This window comes from Theropithecus gelada, chromosome 16 (genome assembly GCF_003255815.1).
Source record: "Theropithecus gelada isolate Dixy chromosome 16, Tgel_1.0, whole genome shotgun sequence".
Lineage (NCBI taxonomy): Eukaryota > Metazoa > Chordata > Mammalia > Primates > Cercopithecidae > Theropithecus > Theropithecus gelada.
In genome coordinates, this window is record NC_037684.1 from 48,328,899 (window position 1) to 48,352,278 (window position 23,380).

At 49.3% G+C, this 23,380-nt stretch overlaps 1 protein-coding gene and 1 pseudogene across 1 annotated transcript; both read left to right on the forward strand.

Moving 5' to 3' along the window:
- On the forward strand, window positions 1-19,726 carry KCTD2 (potassium channel tetramerization domain containing 2). Its single transcript, XM_025362752.1, has 6 exons — window positions 1-400; window positions 2,028-2,136; window positions 6,047-6,138; window positions 13,870-13,965; window positions 15,979-16,104; window positions 16,850-19,726. The coding sequence occupies exons 1-6, from the start codon at window positions 62-64 to the stop codon at window positions 16,877-16,879; spliced, it is 792 nt and encodes a 263-aa protein (XP_025218537.1). The 5' UTR covers window positions 1-61; the 3' UTR covers window positions 16,880-19,726.
- Window positions 19,551-23,380, forward strand: part of LOC112610149 — a 22,883-nt pseudogene continuing 19,053 nt past the window's right edge.

Genomic DNA, 23,380 nt, shown 5'->3' on the forward strand with positions numbered 1-23,380 from the left:
TGCCGAGAAATGGGCCGGCCCGGCTGCGCGCGGGCAGCGGCGGCGGCGGCGGCGGCCCAAGATGGCGGAACTACAGCTGGACCCGGCGATGGCGGGGCTAGGAGGGGGCGGCGGGAGCGGGGTGGGCGACGGGGGTGGCCCAGTCCGCGGGCCCCCCAGCCCACGCCCGGCTGGCCCCACGCCCCGCGGGCACGGCCGCCCGGCTGCCGCCGTCGCACAGCCGCTGGAGCCGGGTCCCGGACCACCCGAGCGGGCAGGGGGCGGCGGCGCGGCCCGCTGGGTCAGGCTGAACGTGGGAGGCACCTACTTCGTGACCACCAGACAGACCTTAGGCCGCGAGCCCAAGTCATTCCTCTGCCGCCTCTGCTGCCAGGAGGACCCGGAGCTGGACTCAGACAAGGTGTGCCCCGCCCTCGGGCGCGCCCCCGGGCCTTCGGACCCCCTGGTTTCTCCTAGATCAGTCCCCGGAGTCCTGAGAAACGCTCTTCATAGGCAGCCCCCCTCAGGCTGGGCCCCCATCCTCCCCCTGCTTCCCACACTACCCGCAGTGGCCTCAGAGGGACCTCCCTCTCCCCTTCTCCCATGCTGAGGCATACTCCGACTTTCTCCCCGACCCCGCCCTTCGTTCTCCGAGACTCCTTCCCACACTGCGCCCACCCGCACCCACGAGAACGCACTCCACACCCCTTCTCCATATTCTCTACCCCGACATCCCACTGAGATATGCATGAGTTTTCCCTGGCTCCTCTTCAGCCCCCCACTGCCGGTGCCAGATGCATCCAGAACTGGGTCAGGGTGAGCTCAGGCATCCTTGTAGCTTTCTCAGACTCCCTCTCGGACCCCTCTGCCAAGTTGGGCTTCGACAGCTGCAGGAAGCACTTCTTGTGATATCACACTGCTTTCCTATAGTCCTGGTCGCAGAACTTTTATCTAGTAACAGTCACTGGTTTAGGTCCATATTTAGATCAAATGCGTTTTTTGGAAAGATGTTGCCGTTTACCGCTGCAAATCTAGGCTAAGACAGAAGGAAAATGAAAATTTTCCCGGGAAAATTTTGGGAAGGATGCATGGCTGCTAACCAGAGGGTTGAGAGGTGACAAGACACTTAAACCATTTCTAGTTTGAACTATGTCAATTTCTTTTTAACTTTACGTGTTCACCTTTAAGTTCGCTAAAGGCACTGACCATAACTCACACCATCTTATATCCCGTATAACACTCAGCTGGTCACCTCAGAACACAGCTGGAGTTGCGTAAACATTTGTTTTCGTTTATTCCTCTCCTCTAAGAAATCTCAGATTGATGGAAACCTATCCTGCTCTAACTTTAAAGAGATTTCAAAACCTTTGCTTATAAAGGAATTATTTTTATCTACCCTATATCCTCCTTGTGGTAACAGAAGCCAGTTTCTTCTTGTTCCTTTTACTGTAAAGATGAGTAGGATTAAAGCTGCTCAGAGCCAAGTCCTGGCAGTACCAAGCTTCCTCTGGGCACAGAGCTGGGGTGTGTGAGATTACAGCTGGCAGTGCAAACTCCCACTGATGTTGGCCTTGAGCTCAGCAGCATTGCCAACTACACAGAGGTTTTCCTGGAATTAGGAATGCAGTTCAGAGGCAGTGGAAAAGTCAGAATGTCCATCTCAAGCAAATATTTCAGTTACTCAGCTATGGCATTTTCTCCATTTCTTAATAACAAACACCCTACTGAAGAATGTGTGTCACTGTAATTATTGTCCAGCCAAAATTTCGAATCCCAGCCAGTAAGTAAACACTTAAATGAGTATGACTGTTTGTCTGTAACACCGTACCTAAGATGATCTTAATGTACAAGACACATAAAGCTAGCTTTCTTACCAGTAGTTTGTGATAAGCAAATGTGTAGCAAAACTTGCCATCACTAAAGTCTTTTTTAGCTGATGGAATGGATTCTTGTCTTGGGGCACTGACAAAGATGGTGAAACCCTGCCCTGCCTTTGTTTAAAATACTCCTCAAAGCTCCACAGTGATACCCTTGTGTTTGGTTGGCAGGATGAGACAGGGGCATATCTGATTGACAGGGACCCCACCTACTTTGGTCCTATCCTAAACTACCTCCGCCATGGGAAACTCATCATTACTAAGGAGTTGGCAGAAGAAGGTAAGAGCACTGTTTTCATTGGCGATTTTCAAAATGCAAGTAGAATCTTTAAAATTGTTTTACAGATTTAAATTTTGTTTGAGATTTTCATCAAGCTCATGTGTAGGTATAGTTTCAAGTTTATGAAACTGAGCAGAAACTACCAGTCTTGTCTGAGGGAGTCATGATTAAGGAAGCCTCCTTAGGCTTTGTTCAGCTTCTGGGTGAGAAGGAAGATAGGTAGCTCAGCTTTGCAGATAACTTCAGGAGTTTTTTCCGAATCTCCAGAATTGTCATGATCCTTTTTTTTTCTTTTTTTTTTTTTGAGATGGAGTCTCGCTCTGTTGAGGCTGGAGTGCAGTGACGCGATCTTGGCTCACTGCAACCTCCGCCTTCCGGCTCATGCCATTCTCCCGCCTCAGCCTCCCCAGTAGCTGGGACTACAGGTGCCCACCACCACGCCCAGCTAGTTTTTGTATTTTTAGTAGAGGCGGGGTTTCACCGTGTTAGCCAGGATGGTGTTGATCTCCTGACCTTGTGATCCGCCCGCCTCAGCCTCCCAAAGTGCTGGGATTACAGGCATGAGCCACCGCACCCGGCCATCACGATCCTTTTTTTACATTTATTTGTGTGCAGTGAGTGTCTGTAGTCTGAAGAAGCAAGACATCTCTGACATTCAGTTATTTATAGTTTTAATTTTGGTTTGAACTCGCAGTAGTACAAAAATAATAAAGGCTTGGCCTCATTTATTTTAACACTCTGGCCTCATGCTTCCCTGTAAATGTTTGCAACTGACCTAATTCATTCTCTAGTTCATTGTCAGGTGTATCATCACTTGCCTCATCTTTTTAGTTTGTAGGGCATTGGGACTGTAAGTGGGTCTAGTCCACTTTCTACAAGGCTTGGCGTGGTCCTACTAAAGGCATTCGGTTGTAAAGGGGATTGTCCCTAAATCCAGGGCATCCTGATCTGGGAGCTTTGGCTCTGAGTAAGAAAGCTTGTAATGGTTGTACTAGTTAGTGAAGTGACTACAAAACAACTCTGTTTCAGCCAGTAGAAAGAGGAATTGCTCTCTCTTTTTTTAAATGTCCCTTTGTAAATAATATTTGAAATACATACAAAACTAGTGGGAATAGTACAGTGAATTCCATGCATCCACTATCCAGCTTCAACAATTATCAACTCGCGGGTAATCATTTCTTTTTCTAATTTTTGTGGGTGCATAGTAGGTGTATATATTTATGGGGTATGGGGGGTACATGAGATTTTTCTTTTCTTTTTTTTTTTTTTTTTTGAGACAGAGTCTCGCTCTGTCGCTCAGGCTGGAGTGCAGTGGCACAATCTCAGCTCACTGCAACCTCTGCCTCCCTGGTTCAAGAGATTCTCCTGCCTCAGCCTCCCAAGTAGCTGGGATTACAGGCGTGCGCCACAACACCCAGCTAATTTTTTGTATTTTTTAGTGGAGACGGGGTTTCACCGTGTTAGCCAGGATGGTCTCAAACTCCTGACCTCGTGATCCGCCCGCCTCGGCCTCCCAAAGTGCTGGGATTACAGGTGTGAGTCACTGTGCCTGGCCTTTTTTTTTTTTTTTTTGAGACGGAGTCTCTCTCTGTCGCCCAGGCTAGAGTGCAATGGCACAATCTCAGCTCACTGCAACCTCTACCTCCTGGATTCAAGCAATTTTCCTGCCTCAGCCTCCCGAGTAGTTGGGATTACAGGTGCACGCCACCACGCCTGGCTAATTTTTTTATTTTAATAGAGACGGGGTTTCACCATGTTGGTCAGGCTGGTCTCAAACTCTTGACCTCGTGATCCACCCACCTTGGCCTCCCAAAGTGCTGGGATTACAGATGTGAGCCACCGCACTCAACCTTTTTTTTTTTTTTTTTTTTTTTTGAGGCAGAGTCTCGCTCTGTCACCTAGGCCGTAAGTAGTGCTGTGGCGCCATCTCGGCTCATTGCAAGCTCCGCCTGCCGGGTTCACGCCATTCTCCTGCCTCAGCCTCCCGAGTAACTGGGACTAGAGGCGCCCACCACCGCGCCCGGCTAATTTTTTATATTTTTAGTAGAGACGGGGTTTCACCATGTTAGTCAGCATGGCCTCAATCTTCTGACCTCGTGATTCACCCGCCTCGGCCTCCCAAAGTGCTGGGATTACAGGTGTGAGCCACCATGCCCGGCCCCCCCTTTTTTTTTTTTTTAAATCATATTTGCATTGTCCTTCATTCTTCCCCCCTCCCTAGCCCCATCCTCTTGCCTCTCCCACCACAGTTCTTATTTCTGAACTATTTGAGAATAGATTGCAGATTTCACCCCTTAATATTTGTATATATTTCCCAAGAGCAAGGATATTCTCTTATGTAACTACAGACAGTACAGTTATCAAACTCAGGAATTTTAATATTGATGCTTTTACCTACAGCTTATATTGCAGTTTTGTCAATTGTCCTAATAATGGCCTTTATAGCAAATTTGTTCCTATAGGATCACACATCTCATAGTTGTCCTAAGGTCTTTGAGTTCATTTAGCATGCAAGTCTTTCAGTTGTTGCCTCTTACATCGTTCAAATGATTAGCATCCTATTAATTTTGGCCCACATAAATTTGTACATGCACTTCCACCCCCACCCCCAGTCCTTTTGAGGGCAAATTGGACAAAAATACCAACTTCAGGAGTTGTCAATGTGACTAGTTCCAGGAACTAGGTGACATATGGGAAAAGTGTCCTACAGCTAATGGGCAGGTTCCAGGTAGGGAAAGGAGGGTTGAAATGGAGTGAGCAGAACATACCCTGGTGTTTGACTAATTTGTGTTGGAGAAAAGGTCATGAGTTTACCGAAAATAGCAAAGAGATATTTCCTAGCAGAAGGAGAGAGATTAGATTTGCATTTAAATAATGCAGTTTTTAGGCCGGGATCTGTGGCTCATGCCTGTAATCCCAACACTTAGAAGGCTAAGGTGGGCAGGTCACTTGAGGTCAGGAGTTCGAGACCAGCCTGGCCAACATGGCAAAACCTCGTCTCTCCTAAAAATAAAAAAATTGGCCAGGTGCGGTGGCTCATGCCTGTAATCCCAGCACTTTGGGAGGCCGAGGCAGATGGATCACCTGAGGTCAGGAGTTCAAGACCAGCCTGGCCAACATGATGAAATCCTGTCTCTACTAAAAATATAAAAAATTAGCCTGACTGGCCGGGCGCGGTGGCTCAAGCCTGTAATCCCAGCACTTTGGGAGGCCGAGACGGGCGGATCACGAGGTCAGGAGATCGAGACCATCCTGGCGAACACGGTGAAACCCCGTCTCTACTAAAAAATACAAAAAACTAGCCGGGTGAGGCGGCGGGTGCTTGTAGTCCCAGCTACTCGGGAGGCTGAGGCAGGAGAATGGCGTAAACCCGGGGGGCGGAGCTTGCAGTGAGCTGAGATCCGGCCACTGCACTCCAGCCCGGGCGACAGAGCCAGACTCCGTCTCAAAAAAAAAAAAAAAAAAAATTAGCCTGACGTGGTGGCAGGCGCCTGTAATCCCAGCTACTCGGGAGGCTGAGGCAGGAGAATCGCTTGAACCCAGCAGATGGAGGTTGCAATGAGCCAAGATCATGCCATTGCACTCCAACCTGGGCAACAAGAGTGAAACTCTGTCTCCCACAGGGGGAAAAAAATACAAACATTAGCCGGGCGTAGTGGTGCATGCCTGTAGTCCCAGCTACTCGGGAGACTGAGGCAAGAGAACCATTTGAACCCAGGAGACAGAGGTTGCTGTGAGCCAAGACGCACCACTGAACTCCAGCCTGGGTGACAGAGTAAGACTCCATCTGAAAAAATAAGTAAATAGATAAATAAGCAGTATTTAGCAAGCATGTAACCTTCAGCCTCGCCTTGGTGTTTTTCTGGCAAACTCTCGCACCTATCTGACTGCAGTTTGGTCCTTGTTCCAGGTGTGCTGGAGGAAGCGGAGTTTTACAACATCGCGTCCCTTGTGCGGCTGGTTAAGGAAAGGATACGGGACAATGAGAACAGAACTTCACAAGTAATGTGTTTGGAACTGTTAAGGAGGGATGTCTCAAGTGGGCTTCTGTCAGTCGGTCTGTGATTTGAAAAGGATGCCTTTCCCCTTAGAGCTGGAGGTCTGTGTGGAACACTGTTTGCAGCACAGGGAATGCACACTCAGCAATACTGCACAGGAGAAAACAAGAAGAAACCACAAAGAAAACAGAATAGGCATATGTCCCAATAGAATGAGAAGATTGTTGCTGCTCACCAGATGGCAGGGGGAGGCGCCCAGGGCACTTTAGGTCCAAAACCTGTTCTCTCTGCCTGAGTATGTCTCCCTTTTAAAGACCATAGAGGTCTTGGTTCCACCTGTTAGCTGCTCTTTTTTTTTTTTTTTTTTTTTTGAGACAGAGTCTCGCTGTCTCCCAGGCTGGAGTGTAGTGGTGCGATCTTGGCTCACTGCAACTTCCACCACCCAGGTTCAAGCAATTCTCCTGCCTCAGCCTTCCATGTAGCTGGGATTACAGGCGCTGGCCACCACACGTGGCTAATTTTTGTATTTTTTTTTTTTTTAGTAGAGACGGGATTTCACCATGTTGGTTGGGCTGGTCTGGAACTCCTGACCTCAGGTGATCCGCCTGGGATTACAGGCTTGAGCCACCGTGCCCGGCTTGGCCACTCTTTATGGATATGAGCCTTTAGCATGTGATTGAGTCACATACGGCTCCTGTGAGCCACTTGAAACCAGTCTCATGGGGTAGGCTTTAGCAGCTGCTTGTGAACCATGGTTTTTTGTTTTGTTTTGTTTTGTGTTTTTTGAGACAGAGTCTCACTTTGTCCACCGGGGGGCAATCTTGGCTCACTGCAAGCTCCGCCTCCTGGGTTCACGCCATCTCCTGCTTCAGCCTCCTGAGTAGCTGGGACTACAGGCTCCTGCCACCATGCCCGGCTAATTTTTTTGTGTTTTTAGTAGAGACAGGGTTTCACCGTGTCAGGATGGTGTTGATCTCCTGACCTCATGATCCACCCACCTCGGCCTCCCGAAGTTTTGGGATTACAGGAGTGAGCCACTGCGCCCAGCCTGAACCATGCTTCTAAGAACATGATATCAAGCTGCTCTTTATGATGGCGGGTAGAGGGGGGACAAGGTCTCACTCCCATTGCCCAGGTTGGAGTACAGTGGAATGATCAAAGCTCACTACAGCCTTGGCTTCCCAGGCTCAGGTGATTTTCCTACCTCAGCCTCCCAAGTAGCTGGGACTATAGGTGCAAGCCACCACACCTGGCTATTTTTTTACGTTTTGGGTAGAAACAAGCCTTGTTGGCCAGGCTGGTCTCAAACTCCTGAACTCAAGCAGTCCGCCCACCTCATCCTCCCAAAGTTCTGGAATTACAGGTGTGAGCTACTGCACCTCGCCTTGATTCTCATATTAACTCAGATATAGTAACAAGAGTGAAAGGGAATTTGCCCACCTAGTTAGAGGAAAGAAAGATGTTAGGGCACATCTATTTCATATCCTGCCATTCATCATATGTTTTTCATGTGTTTGAATGGCCATAATAGCTTCTATTTGACCCTTGGGATCCTGTAAGTAATTGAAAGTCCTTGCCCTCAAGAAGCTTGAAGTTGGCCGGGCAGCTTCTTGGTAGATCCTCTCTTTCATGCGATTAAACTGTTTTAAGAAACTGCGACTACAGAGTTAACAGTAAGAGGGCAGAGTCGTGCTCCACCGTGACTACCTGTCTTGTAGCATAATTGCCTCTTTTCCCATCAGATACTGGTGGTAGATGCTTTAGATATAATCTATTGCAGCACAGAATTTTCCTGCCATTAAGAAGGCAGGAAAATTACTCTTTTTTCTTCTTTTTTCTTTTCTTTTTTTTTTTTTTTTTTGAGATAGTCTCGCTCTGTCACCCAGGCTGGAGTGCAGTGGCATGATCTTGGCTCACTGCAAACTGTGCCTCCCAGGTTCAAGCGATTCTCATACCTCAGCCACCTGAGTAGCTGGGATTACAGGTGTGTGCCACAACGCCTGGCTGATTTTTGTATTTTTAGTAGAGATGGGTTTCTCCATATTGGCCAGGCTGGTCTTGAACTTCTGGCCTCAAGTGATCCACTTGCCTCCGCCTCCCAAAGTGCTGGGATTACAGGCATGAGCCATCATGCCTGGTATAAGTTTACTTTTAAAAGTAAAAAATGGCCGGGCGCGGTGGCTCAAGCCTGTAATCCCAGCACTTTGGGAGGCCGAGACAGGCGGATCACGAGGTCAGGAGATCGAGACCATCCTGGCTAACACGGTGAAACCCCGTCTCTACTAAAAAATACAAAAAACTAGCCGGGCGAGGTGGCGGGCGCCTGTAGTCCCAGCTACTGGGGAGGCTGAGGCCGGAGAATGGCGTGAATCCGGGAGGTGGGGCTTGGAGTGAGCTGAGATCCGGCCACTGCACTCCAGCCTGGGCAACAGAGCGAGACTCCGTCTCAAAAAAAAATAAAAATAAATAAAAAAGTAAAAAATAATGCCTTGCTCTTTCTCTGTTAGACTTCATATATCAAAGTTTTCTGGCTCTAGGCCAGGCATGGTGGCTCATGCCTATAATCCCAGCACTCTGGGGAGGCTGAGGAGGGCAGATCACTTGAGGACAGGAGTTCAAGACCAGCCTGACCAACATGTTGAAACCCTGTCTACTGGCCACGCACGGTGGCTCACGCCTGTAATCCCAGCACTTTGGGAGGCTGAGGCCGGTGGATCACCTGAGGTCGGGAGTTCAAGACCAGCCTGACAAACATGGAGAAACGTCATCTCTACTAAAAATACAAAATTAGCCGGGGTGGTGGCATATGCCTGTAATCCCAGCTGCTCAAGAGGCTGAGACAGGAGAATCACTTGAACCTGGGAGGAGGCGGTTGCGGTGAGTTGAGATCACGCCATTGCACTCCAGCCTGGGCAACAAGAACAAAACTCTGTCTTAAAAAAAAAAAAGAGGCCGGGCGCGGTGGCTCACGCCTGTAATCCCAGCACTTTGGGAGGCCGAGGCGGGCGGATCACGAGGTCAGGAGATCGAGACCATCCTGGCTAACATGGTGAAACCCCGTCTCTACTAAAAATGCAAAAAATTAGCCGAGCGAGGCGGCGGGCGCCTGTAGTCCCAGCTACTCGGGAGGCTGAGGCAGGAGAATGGCGTGAACCTGGGAGGCGGAGCTTGCAGTGAGCCGAGATCACGCCACTGCACTCCAGCCTGGGCGACTAAGCGAGACTCTGTCTCAAAAAAAAAAAAAAAAAAAAAAAGAAACCCTGTCTACTAAAAACACAAAAGTTGGCCGGGTGCGGTAGCGGGTGTCTGTAATCCCAGCTACTCGGGGGGCTGAGGCAGGAGAATCACTTGAACTGAGATAGCGGAGGTTGCAGTGAGCTGAGATGGCATCACTGCACCCCAGCCTCGGCAACAGAGGGAGACTCCATCTCAAAAAAAAAAAGTTTTCTGGGTCTAAATGGAATATTTGGATGAATAACTGACACTAATGATGAAAAATTAACTCTTTTTTTTTTTTTTTGAGACAGAGTCTTGCTCTGTCACCCAAGCTGGAGTGCAGTGGCGCGATCCTGGCTCACTGAAAGCTCCGCCTCCTGGGTTCACGCCATTCTCCTGCCTCGGCCTCCCGAGTAGCTGGGACTACAGGCGCCCGCCACTGCGCCCAGCTCATTTTTTGTATTTTTAGTAGAGACGGGGTTTCACCGTGGTCTCGATCTCCTGACCTTGTGATCCGCCCGCCTCGGCCTCCCAAAGTGTTGGGATTACAGGCGTGAGCCACCGCGCCCAGCCGAAAAATTAACTCTTTTATCCACTTTATCTCCAGCAGTTTGCAAAGGTGAAGAGAAGGGCTTATTCATTTAGTTTTCTTCCATCTAGCCAACAGATGAAAGGCTCCTTTTTGATGTTCAAAGGTGGCTTTGTAGTTGGTTTGCAGATTACCACTTGAAATGTGATCCCGTGTCACCAATCTCTGTGCTATCTTAGGTTGACGTGGTGTCTTTCACTATTGTAGATATTTAATAGTTTAGACATTTTGGTAATCTAGCCTTATCCTCAATTTCCCACATTCTAAAAAAAGTGATTGCTTACTATAGATTTTGATGGTACCATGAATTATGTAATTTGAAATGATTCAAGTCATGGTACCTGAGCATTCTCCCTTCTTCATCATTAGCTAATTCCTAGAGAGCATTATAAGATTTCTGTTTGATGACCACAATTAAATTAATTAGTCTTCTAGATTCTGAAGGCTTGTGGATTTATACCCCTTTGGAAACTTTTTTGTTCTAGGAATGTCAAGACCTTTTTGATGTTAACTGTCTTTCCATCTTTCCATCTGTCCTTGTTATGTAGTGAAACTGAAAAACGGATTTGATGTTATTCAGAGACACCTTCTTTTGTACTTGTTGTACATGACTCTAAGATGAAGTTGGCCATGTGTGGATTTTCATTTTGTTTCATTTTGTATTTTTCTTTATTTTTTTGTGTGTGGATTTTCAAACCTGTTACCTCCTTGAGCTTACCCATAGCCCTCACACAGGCAGCGTTCAAGCCGAGCCCAAGATGCAGGCCTCAGCCCGACCTTCAGTTTCATGACCTTTTAGCTCTTAGTGGCTGCTGCCTAACTACTTTCCTTAGAGTCTCGCTGTGTTGACCAGGCTGGAGTGCAGTGGCGCGATCTCGGCTCACTGCAACCTCTGCCTCCCAGGTTCCAGTGATTCTCCTGCCTCAGCCTCCCGAGTAGCTAGATTACAGGCGTGCACCACCATGCCCAGCTAATTTTTGTATTTTTAGTAGAGATAGGATTTCCCCATGTTGGCCACGCTGGCCTCAAACTCGTGCCCTCAGGTGATTCACCTACCTCAGCCTCCCAAAATGCTGGGATGACAGGCGTGAGCCACCATACCCAGACTCCTATTTCTTTATTTTTTATTTTTATTTTTTTGAGACAAAGTCTCGCTGTGTCACCCAGGCTGGAGTGCAGTGGCACAATCTCAGCTCACTGCAAGCTCTGTCTCCTGGGTTCATGCCATTCTCCTGCCTCAGCCTCCTGAGTAGCTGGGACTATAAGCGCCCGCCACCACACCCGGCTAAGTTTTTGTACTTTTAGTACAGATGGGGTTTCACTGTGTTAGCCAGGATGGTCTCGATCTCCTAACCTAGTGATCCGCCTGTCTCGGCCTCCCAAAGTGCTGGGGTTACAGGTGTGAGCCACCGCGCCCAGCCTCCTATTTCTTATAATAGTATTTTTTGTAGGTGATTGATCTTGGTGCATTTGAGAGCACAAGTGGTCTACTTTGGAAGAGAGGAAAAAGAGGCAATATAATGGCATCTTTTTTTTTTTTTTTTTTTTGAGACGGAGTGTCGCTCTGTCACCCAGGCTGGAGTGCAGTGGCCGGATCTCAGCTCACTGCAAGCTCCGCCTCCCGGGTTCACGCCATTCTCCTGCCTCAGCCTCCCGAGTAGCTGGGACTACAGGCGCCTGCCACCTCACCCGGCTAAGTTTTTTTTGTATTTTTTAGTAGAGACGGGGTTTCACTGTGTTAGCCAGGATGGTCTCGATCTCCTGACCTCGAGATCCGCCCGTCTCGGCCTCCCAAAGTGCTGGGATTACAGGCTTGAGCCACCACGCCCGGCCTATAATGGCATCTTAAATACCTGGGACTTGGACAGATGTGGCCAACATCACAGATCTTTTGTGATAATATAAATTTTTTACTTACACAATTGGTTTCTAAAATATGTGGTTAGAAGCAATTAAAATCTTCAGAGGATATGTCCTGTGTGTAATATGGAAGGAAATCTTTAAAATCCTTAGTACTTTGGTTAATGATAATTATACCTCTTTTTTTTTTTCTTGCTCTGTCGCTTAGGCTGGAGTGCAATGGCCAGTCTCAGCTCACCACAACCTCTGCCTCCAGGTTCAAGCAATTCTCCTGCATCGGCCTCTTGAGTAGCTGGGATTACAGGCGTGCGCCACCTCACCTGGCTAATTTTTTTGTGTTTTTAGTAGAGATGGGGTTTCACCATGTTGGCCAGGCTGGTCTCGAACTCCCAACCTCAAGTGATCCGCCCACCTCTGTCTCCCAAAGTGCTGGGATTACAGGGGTGAGCCACTGTGCCCGGCGATAATTATACCTCTTTTAGAAAAAATACAGCATTGGCCGGGCGCGGTGGCTCAAGCCTGTAATCCCAGCACTTTGGGAGGCCGAGACGGGTGGATCACGAGGTCAGAAGATCGAGACCATCCTGGCGAACACGGTGAAACCCCGTCTCTACTAAAAAATACAAAAAACTAGCCGAGCGAGATGGCGGGCGCCTGTAGTCCCAGTTACTTGGGAGGCTGAGGCAGGAGAATGGCGTAAACCCGGGAGGCAGAGCTTGCAGTGAGCTGAGATCCGGCCACTGCACTCCAGGCCGGGCGACAGAGTGAGACTCCGTCTAAAAAAAAAAAAAAAAAAATACAGCATTGTCAGCTGGGCGTGGTGGCTCACACCTATAATCCCAGCACTTTGGGAGGCCGACATGGGTGGATCGCCTCAGGTTGGAAGTTCACGACCAGCCTGGCCAACATGGCAAAACCCCATCTCCACTAAAAATACAAAAAATTGGCTGGGCTCGGTGGCTCATGCCTGTAATTCCAGCGCTTTGGAAGCCCAAGGCCGGATCACCTGAGGTCAGGAGTTCAAGACCAGCCTGGCCAACATGGTGAAACTCCGTCTCTACTAAAAATACAAAAATTAGCCAAGTGTGGTGGTGGGCACCTGTAATACCAACTACTTGGGAGGCTGAAGCAAGAGAATTGCTTGAACCCAGGAGGCGGAGATTGCAATGAGCTGAGATGGCACCACTGCACTCCAACCTGGGCAACAGAGAAAGACTCTGTCTCAAAAAAAAGGAAAAAAGAAATACAATAATTAGCTGGGCATAGTGGCACATGCCTGTAATCCCAGCTACTCGGGAGGCTGAGGCAGGAGAATTGCTTGAACCCAGGAGGTGGAGGCTGCAGTAAGCCGAGATGGTGGCATTGCACTGCAGACTGGGCAAGAGTGAGACTCCGTCTCAAAAACAATAATAAGGCTGGGTGCGGTGGCTCATGCCTGTAATCTCAGCACTTTGGGAGGCTGAGGCAGGTGGATCATGAGGCCAGGAGTTCAAGACCAGCCTGGCCATCATGGTGAATCCCTGTCTCTACTAAAAATACAAAAATTAGCCAGGCATGGTGGTGGGCACCTGTAATCCCAGCTGTTCAGGAGACTGAGGCAGGAGAATCGCTTGAACCCGGGAGGTGGAGTTGGAGTGAGCCGAGATCATGCCACTGCACTCCAGCCTGGGTGACAGAGTGGGACTGTGTTTTAAAAAATAATTATTATAAATAATTTTACCTTGTTTTTGACTTGGGGAAATGGATTAAATCTAAATTTGTCGGCATAGTTGCTCATACCTCTGAAGTTCAGAATTATTTTACCTTTTTTAATTTCATTCCTTGGATATGTTTTTATTGAAAAGCCACAGTATGCTGGCTTGTGGCCTTTTAAAAAGAAAAACATTTTTTAAAGAGAAGGGAAAAAAAACGCCACAGTACTATTTGTAAAAGGAGATAGTGGGTGGCTGCCAAGAAAAGATTTCCAAGCAAACTCCTTTTCAGTGTTTATTCATTTGAAGAGCCTCCTTGGGGCAGCTGCAAACTGTGGTGTCCTTGGTGCTGTTCTCAGTCTGCGCCTGGTCATTGCAGGGCCCCGTGAAGCACGTGTACAGAGTCCTGCAGTGTCAGGAAGAAGAGCTCACACAGATGGTGTCCACGATGTCTGACGGCTGGAAATTCGAACAGGTACATCTCTTACAGAGCAGCAATCCCAGGCCCCGTTCAAGGGGTCTGCAGCTCTTCAAACAATCACTGTAGATGGCCAATTAATAACCATGGGAGATGGGTAGGGCCAGGTGGGATCCTATTCCAAAACATGGGCAAAGAGCCATTTGGTGGGCACTGCTGCCCTAGTGGTACATGAGGAGTTGGGGGAACAGAGGAGCATCATGTCTTAGCTTCACGCCCAGACTTTTCAGGGGAGCCAATGAGTGGTTTAGGCTTGAAGTGCCTCAAAGCCTTTTGTTTTTGTTCCCTCACAGGGATTGTAGAATGAGTCCCTAAAGGAGACTGGGATTCGACAGCAATCCTTCCATTTCTTTTCCCCGGGTCAAAACTTTTTGCTTCTGAATGTCCGTGTAATCCACCACGAAGAACTTGGGGAACAGCTGTGCTAGGAAGGATCAGGCGCCATGGGAAGTGTGGTGCGGTCGCTTCCCCCGCTTCTCTCCGCCTCGGGCTTACGATTGAGCTATCAAAACAAAGCTATGACAGTTGGAGTTTCACTGTTTTCCTCCAGTAGATGGCAGACTTGTTAAATTGTCTGTTGCCTTCAAAACACAGGAAGGCCAGAGAGAACAGAGTAAATATGATTTTATATGGATTATGCCTACTTATGTGTAGAGTTTTAAGAGGTCAACAGCTGTCTCACCAGACGCTTACCTTCTAAAAGAAAACTCACACTTTGCATTAATGCTGCTGTCTCTGTCTTCAGAGCCCGCGGTGATTATTCCTCACACTTAGCTTCCACCACAGAATCCACTCTGCCTGTGTCTGTCAGCCTGGTTCTTACTGGGCATGGGTTGTAAAACGTTGCCAAGAGTTTAATGCCCTCCACTCCAGAAGTATTTTTCCCAATATGCGCTCTTAAGCAAAGGATTTTTTTAATGTATTCTTTGTGAAACTAAAACGAATACTTTCTTGTAGCATTTCTCATCTTATTACATTTCTCATCTTATTACTATTCTGTGGGAAGATGGAGGTGTTCTCATTGCCTCCCTTCTGGATAAGGAAGTTAGTTTCAGGCGGGCGGAGGCGCCCCCAGCCCCATCCTACTGCAGTCAGCCATGTCGCCCACATGAGGCCTTGCCTGCTCACTGGGATGCCCTCACCCTCTGCCTGAGCTGCTCCCCTGCATGTGTATTTCCTCTTTAGAATTAAATTCTGAATTCTATACTCCAAAAAGGTTGAAAGTACCAGCATGCTGGGCACAGTGGTTCACACCTGTAATGTTGGCACTTTAGGAGGCCATGGTGGGAGGATCGCTGGAGTCCTGGAATTCGGAGACCAGCCTGGGCAACATAGTGAGACCCCCCTTCTCTATCAAAAATAAAAGAATTAGCCAGGCATGGTGGAACACACCTGTAGTCCCAGCTACTCAGGAGGCTGACGTGGGAGGATCACTTGAGCCCACGAGGTGGAGGCTGCAGTGAGCTGTGATTGCACCACTGCACTCCAGCTTGGGTGACAGAGCTAGACCATGTCTGGAAATAAAAAGTACCAGCAGCATATGACTTCCAGTAGCGGATCAGTGATTGACTTGGTGCTTTCCAGAGCCTCCTGTCTCCTGTCTAGGGCTTCTGCTGATAGAGGAGCCAGCTCTGTGTGTGACTGAAGCAAGTGTCCATTTTGTTCACAGATGTGTTCTGTCTCCCCTGGGTGTGCTCGAGGGGGCGTGGGCGTGTTAATCCTGCCACTGACTGTGGGGGGACTTCAGAGCTTGGGTGAGGGGACAGTGGAGCTCATACTTTTCCTCCTGGGGAGGCCTCACCGATGACGCCCAGATGAAGAACAGGCCCATTTCTCCCCTGGGGCTTTGGTAGTCGCAGAGAACTCATAAAGAGTTAAACCTTTGAGAACTCATAAAGGATAAATCTTTGAGAAGTAAAACAAAAGTTCAGTTGGAGGAGGGGTGATTGTGTAGCACTTTCGTATGTTAAGGTCGCCATGTGAATGTTCACTGTATTCTTGGTTCATCAGCTCATCAGCATTGGATCTTCCTATAACTACGGCAATGAGGATCAGGCAGAATTCCTCTGTGTTGTCTCCAGAGAACTAAATAATTCTACCAACGGCATCGTCATAGAGCCGAGCGAAAAGGCGAAGGTAAGGAGCCCCTCCCCCGGGCAGTTGCCTCTGGCTTGCTTGTTCGCACCCCCTCCGTGGGCTTTTCCTGAACTCTTGCTCCTCATTTCTTCTCTGGCCTTCTAGAGCCAGCGTTGCATTTTCCCCTCGTTTTGTTCTTTTTGACTGTTGTAATTTCAATTGGGATTTACGGAGCACTGACAGTTTGTTTAGTTGGGAAATATGAACCTAAAAAGAGTAGACTTTCTCCATCCTCTGCTGAATCAATGAAAAAGAAAAGCTGGTTGCCACTAATTACTACAGGGTAGGATTTCTGAACTCAGACTTGGAAAGTGTTTTGCCTTTGTTCTTTAAAACTGTTCTTTTTTCACTACCTCAGGAGAAAGAGTGTTTTCTTACCTTCGTGAACTTTACCTCCCTTAAGTTCCTGGAAAATTGTTTGACACTGTTTCTTTTCCCTCCACTGTGCACCCTCCTCACACCTCCTACACACACACAGCTTCTAAATCGTGGATACCAGGTAAGCTGGAACCACTTCCTTTCAGTTGGCAAAGCTTTGGTCCAACAGCACATAAGCTTTAGACCCAGCTGTGTCCAGCAAGAGAGTTTCGCAGCAGAAGCACTGCGAGTGAGGCTGAGGCTGCACCCCTGCTTGCTTTCTGGGATGACAGGACCATCATGCCACTCATCGGGTCCAGTGGAAAGCATCCCCTGACGCCTCTCTCTTTCCGTCAGCCTCAGCCTCTCCCCCATCTCCGACTTTCAGATTCTTCAGGAGAGAGGATCGCGGATGTAAACTAAGACCCCAAAACTCCAGACCTTCAGGAGAGCAGTCAGCAGAGCCCCTCTGTGAAGTGAAACCTCGCTCCTGTCCAGTGACCGAGCCACTGCAAAGCACAGCTGAGCCTGGCCCCCTGTGAAGAAGTGTTCTGGTCAAAACTAAAGGAACTCCCTCCCCACCCATAGGACTCTGAAGACAGATGCGACTTCTGGCTGCAGAATATACCTTTTCAGAAACCTGCTTTCATTTGCTTAGCCAGTATTAGAACAGATCTTTACAACAGCAACTGGGCTGGGTTCCCAGTCGGAGCCTTTTGGGAATCTGGGGGATGAGGACGGAAGGCCTAGCTCCTTGGAAATGGCCTGTACTTTAAGGAAGCTGGAGCAAAGAGGATTGTTCCTGTGCCGTGCCATGGTTTCACCCTATGTGTGCCACATTGGATGTTATTAGCTGCTTCGGAACACCGTCCCTCCTATGCACCTTCAAAGACCTGCAGCACATGCAAAGGGTTCTAGCTGCAGTTTGTGGAATTGAGGTTTAAGGTAAAACGGAGTTGCCAGAGTACCCCACATTCCCATGAATAGAGCCTCCAAGGAAAGGAGGGATAGAGTGTCCTTTGTTGTGGTTGGAGGTTGGTGATCATTGCTCTGGATTTGGGGCTCCCGGCTGCCAGCACATGCAGCTTTGCCTAAGTTTTCTCCAGCAGCCGGGACCCTCTGGAGAGCTTGCTTTCCCTCCAAGAGGAGGTTTGAGACAGGCGGCGTCCTGCACTGAGTCAGACAAGTGGGAGCTGTAGGGAGCTGGTGGAACTGCGCCTGCAGCCTCTTCTTACTCCCTGTTGAGCCTGTCTTCCTTCCCTGGCTTTTTCAACTGGACCAAAGATGAAGGCACTTATGGACCCTTTGATGGCTTGGAGTGGGGAAGGCTGTTTCTTTGAAAGTTGCCAAATGTGTTATGTTGTTGTGTCTTAAAGAGAGAGTTATTTCCGTGACTGTCTCTTGGAAATGCCTTGACTGAATGTGCAATATTTGTGTCTCTTGGTTTCTAACCTTGGCGGACCTGCTTCCCTCTGTACTGTCCTCAGTGGTGTGTATGTATGTGCTAGGCAGCCTGGGGACCGCCTGTGTCTCTGCCAACCCCCCACCCCCGCCGTTACTTTCTTTTCTGGAGTGCCATGCTGGTGAGGATCCTGATGCGGCAGCACCCTCTTTCAGGCTGCGTCCACAGAGCTTGTGTCCACACTTTCTCTCCGAGCACGTGGGTCTCGCCGAGCAGTCATGGAATGCGGTGGAGCCAGGGGACCCTGTCCGTCCCTGATAACTTTCAGTAGTATGGCAGATGGCATGGAGAAGGGGAAGGGGCTCTGGGGACTGCTCCTATGAAAGCCTCCTCGAGCCAGGTGCTCCTGGGCACCTTCCAAGGTGATGTTCTCTGTGCTCCACAGCTCACCTGCTTGCCAAGGTGTGTCTGGGTAGTAATTTCTGGAAATGACTACAGACTCTGCCAAATGTCTTTTGAGCTTCTGACCTGACCATGCCCAGATGGCTTAACTTTTCCCTAGGACCCTCCCTCTCCTTGTTTCTCTGTGTCTGTAGCATAGCATAGAACCTGGTGTACAGGGGTTTCTGCTGACGCATCAATGTCTACACATCTACACACCACATTTTACAGCTGTAAAATGTTAGATGAACTGCCATCCTCCGTAAAAACAGCCACCCCTTCAACAGTCACAGGCATCCATCCAGTTATATCTTTCAGAGAAAAAAAAAAAACAAAGATGTAGCCAAGGAAAGTAGTGATCACAGGAAGGACTGCTCTGAGCCAGGTAGGATGGAAGACTTTGGAAGAGGTGCTCCTTGGCCAGGTCCAGTGAGTAATGTCAGACTGACAGAGGAAAAGCAGCTTGGTTTGCGGCCTCGTGCCCAGTCTTGTTGAGGCGCTTGTCCCTATCTGCTTTCCTAGGGCATGCCTGATCAGCGTGGGCTGGGGCTCCTAGGCCAACCCCAGCTTTCTCACCAGGTTCAGCAAGGAGGCCTGGGGGGCAGACACCAATGTTGAGCACCTCCTGAGGGCGCCGTTTCCTTCATTCCTCTTAGATTCCACAGTTGCCCTCATGAAAAGACTGCTCCTGAGCCCCAAGGCACGTGCTCCGAGAAATAGACAGGAGTGGTATTTCCGCCCTCTCGGAGGGCTGGTGTTCACCAAGTTTCCCTCCTCGCTGCAACCCGATGACACCTGTATTGTTCCAGTGCTCCAGAACTCTGGTTTCCTAAGATTTCTGGGAGCGTTGTTCACCCACCCCCTTTAGGAACCAGGCTGGTGTTCTTGCTTGAAAGCCTTGTGCCCTCCGAGTGTCTGGCTGATCACGTCAGAGAGGTCTGCGTGTCAGTTTGGGGCTGTCACGTGACCAGTGACCCATACTCTGCTGCCCAGTACTGCCAAGTGGGGAGGGTCCTGTCTTTTTCTCTGCCCTGGGTCTGGGACACAGGTGATGCCAGCCAGGCCCAGGAGTGCCCAGCATCCCCCAGCTGATGACACAGTAGCACTGATTCTGTCTTTTCCTCAGAATCTGGCCTTTTTCCATGGCAATGAAGTAGGGCCCAGCCTCCTCTAAAGTGGCTTTGTTTCTGCACAGTTGTAACTGCTCTTGGGGGTGTCAGTGAGGCCGGGGGCAGGGAGCCACGGGATGCTGAGAGAGGAGGCCCGAGAGGACACCCCACCGTCCAGCGTGGCCTTTGATCCAGACCTTAGGGACGAGGCTGTCACTGGTGGGCACCCTCGGTTCCTGTTTGTGTGTTTGAATAGTCTGAAATGCTGTGACTTTTTTTTGTGAATAAAGATACGAAACAAACTTCTGAATCTCAAGAACTCTGGTGTTTTCCATTACTGTAGTCTCCCGGTTCCCACTGTCACTTCCTGTCGATGGTTCTCTCACGGGTCTCAGGAGATGACTTAACTACCTTTCTCACCGGGTCAGCTAACCAAGTCCGTTTCTCCTGCTACTGAAACCGCCAAAGTGGGTATTGGACCTTCTGCCTCCTCTGTTTCATTTTACTGAATCTGAAAAGATCCAGAGAATGCAGAGAAACAGAAGGTGGGACAGATGGGCTGCCCACCAGAGAGCTGGAAAGAGACAAGGGGAGGAGTGTGAGATTTTTTTTAACCCCCAAGATGGAGTCTCACTCTGTCGCCCAGGCTAGAGTGCAGTGTTGCGATCTCGGCTGACTGCAACCTCTGCCTCCCGGGTTCAAGCAATTCTCCCTCAGCCTCCTGAGTAGCTGGGATTACAGGTGCCTGCCTGCCTGCCTGGCTAATTTTTGTATTTTTAGTAGAGACAGTATTTTGCCGTGTTGGCCAGGCTGGTCTGGAACTCCTGACCTCAGGTGATCCTCCCGTCTTGGCCTCCCAAAGTGCTGGGATTACAGGCATGAGCCACCATCCCCGGCCGTGAGATGGTTTTTAAGGGACAAGTCTTTCTGGAAGAGAGTGAGTGACTAGGTACAAGGAAGAGGATGAGTGAGAAACATTTGGTGACAAGTAACCAACAAACAAGTATCAATCACTTCAGCATCAGGCAGGGCGTGTGATCCTCAGAAGGTGTTAGTCCCTTCCGGACAGCACTTTAAGATAGGGAGACAAAATGGACTCACACAGTTTAGTGAACGGGATATGTGGGTGCATCCGTCAGGGTCCAATTGAGAGACCACAGCAGTTGTTAACTGGTAGTGGAGAAAGGGCAGGAGTGGACACTGAGGCATCACAGATGTGGGGATTGCCGGGTGCAGTCATTACTCCTGGGACCTGAGAACAGTGGGAAGACATTGGGATTATTAAAACGGAGATTTGGCCGGGCACGGTGGCTCACCCTTGTAATAGCACTTTGGGAGGCCGAGGCAGGTGGATCACCTGAGGTCGGGAGTTCGAAACCAGCGTGACCAATGTGGAGAAACCCCATCTCTATTAAAAAATACAAAATTAGCCAAACGAACTATGCAGGAGGCTGAGGCGGGAGAATCGCTTGAACCTGAGAGGCGGAGGTTGCAGTGAGCCAAGATCATGCCACTGCACTCCAGCCTGGGCAACAGGAGCAAAACTCTGCCTGTAATCCCAGCACTTTGGGAGGCCGAGACGGGCGGATCATGAGGTCAGGAGATCGAGACCATCCTGGCTAACACGGTGAAACCCCGTCTCTACTAAAAAATGCAAAAAAAAACTAGCCGGGCGAGGTGGCGGGCGCCTGTAGTCCCAGCTACTCGGGAGGCTGAGGCAGGAGAATGGCGTAAACCCGGGAGGAGGAGCTTGCAGAGAGCTGAGATCCCGCCACTGCACTCCAGCCTGGGTGATAGAGCAAGATTCCGTCTCAAAAAAAAAAAAAAAAAAAGGGAGATTCATCTGCACTTTGGGAGGCCAAGCTGGAAGGATTGCTTGAACCGAGGAGTGTGAGATCAGCCTGGGCATCATGGTGAGACTCTGTCTCTACATAAAATTAAATTTAAAAATAAAATAAGGCCAGGTATGGTGGCTCACACCCGTAATCCCAGCACTTTGGGAGGCCGAGGCAGGCAGATCACTTGAGGTCACATGTTTGAGACCAGCCTGGCCAACATGGTGAAACCCTGTTTCTACTAAAAATACAAAAATTATCCGGGCATGGTGGCACACACTTGTAAGCCCAGCTACTTGGGTGACTGAGGCACAAGAATTGCTTGAACCCGGGAGGTGGAGGTTGCAGTGGGCCGAGATCGCACCACTGCACTCCAGTCTGGGTGACAGAGATTGTGTCTCAAATAAAATAAAATGGAGACTCAAGAGGAGGGATCTGGTGGAGAAGGAGGTGCTGGCCAGTGGCAAATGCTGCCTCTCAGAGGGTGGAGAAACCACCAAGAAACCAGCGCCACTCCTGGAATCAGCTATGCCAGCACACAGCAGTGTTCTGTGGTTTGGCTGACAACAGGAAATATATCGTCCCTCCTTTTTTCCTCTCGGTCTGCAGTCTCCCTCAGCCTGTCCTACCAGGTTGAGCTAGGAGGGGGAAAATGTGGCTCGGAGCAGAGTTCAGAGGGTGGGTTTGGGGCTGAGAGACAATGGGGTGATTGGTTCAGTTCACCTCTTTGGTTCCTCTCACATGTACATGCTTCTGCACATACTTGAACTTGCATAGGATGGTGAAAAACGCTGGATATGGTGGCTCAAGCCTGTAATCCCAGCACTTTGGGAGGCCAAGGCAGGTGAATCACCTGAGGTCAGGAGTTCGAGACCAACCTGGCCAACATGATGAAACCCCGTCTCTACTAAAAATACAAAAAATTAGCCAGGCGTGGTGGCGGGTACCTGTAATCCCAGCTACTCTGGAGGCTGAGGCAGGAAAATCTCTCGAATTCAGGAGACAGAGGTTGCAGTGAGCCGAGATCATGCCACTGCACTTGAACCTGGGCAACAAGAGCGAAACTCCATCTCGAAAAAAAAGGAAAAAAAAAGGATGGTGAAAAACAACTTCGTGCCTCCACGGAACAAGATACAACTGCCCTTGTACAAGCAAATAAAATAAACACGAAGTGCCAAGTCATTGCATCCCTGTCTCGGAGACAGTCACTGTTTCGGGGCTATGTTAATTGCTCCTAATTGCCAGGCTCACACCTGGAATCCCAGTACTTTAGGAGGCTGAGGTAAGGAGGACTGCTTGAGGCCAGGAGTTCAAGACCAGGATGGGCAACATAGGCCCCATCTATACAATTTTTTTTTTTTGAGACAGAGTGTCGCTCAGTCACCCAGGCTGGAGTGCAGTGGCATGATCTCGGCTCACTGCAAGCTCCACCTCCGGGGTTCACGCCATTCTTCTGCCTCAGCCTCCCATGTAACTGGGACTGCAGGCGCCCGCCGCCACACCCGGCTAATTTTTTGCATTTTTAGTAGAGACGGGGTTTCACCGTGTTAGCCAGGATGGTCTCGATTTCCTGACCTCGTGATCCACCCGCCTCGGCCTCCCAAAGTGCTGGGATTACAGGCATGAGCCACCGCGCCTGGCCTACAATTTTTTTTTTTTTTTAATTAGCCAGGTGTGGTGACACATGCCTGTAGTTCCAGCTACTCAGGAGGCTGAGGTGGGAGGATCATCTGAGCCAAGGATTTCAGAGCTGCAGTGAGCTATGCTCTCTACCCTGAGACACAGAGTCAGACATTGTCTCTTTTTTTTTTTTTGAGACAGAGTTTTGCTTTTGTTGCCCAGGCTGGAGTGCAATGGCATCATCTCAGCTCACTGCAACCTCTGACTCCCGGGTTCAAGCAATTCTCCTGCCTCAGCCTCCCGAGTAGCTGGGATTACAGGCGTCCGCCACCATGCCCAGCTAATTTTTGTATTTTTAGTAGAGACAAGGTTTTATCATGTTGGCCAGGATGGTTTGATCTCCTGACCTCGTGATCTGCCCGGCTAGGCCTCCCAAAGTGCTGGGATTACAGGCGTGAGCCACTGTGCCCAGCCAGATCTGTCTCTTAAAAAAAAAAAAAAAAAAAAAAAGG

What these genes read in the sequence shown, in the direction of transcription:
- KCTD2 (XM_025362752.1), top strand. Translation starts at nt 62, where the DNA reads ATGGCGGAACTACAGCTGGACCCGGCGATGGCGGGGCTAGGAGGGGGC. An exon ending in ACGGCTGGAAATTCGAACAG is followed by an intron (nt 13,966 to 15,978) that starts GTACATCTCTTA and finishes TTGGTTCATCAG; the next exon opens with CTCATCAGCATTGGATCTTC. An exon ending in AGCCGAGCGAAAAGGCGAAG is followed by an intron (nt 16,105 to 16,849) that starts GTAAGGAGCCCC and finishes TCCGACTTTCAG; the next exon opens with ATTCTTCAGGAGAGAGGATC.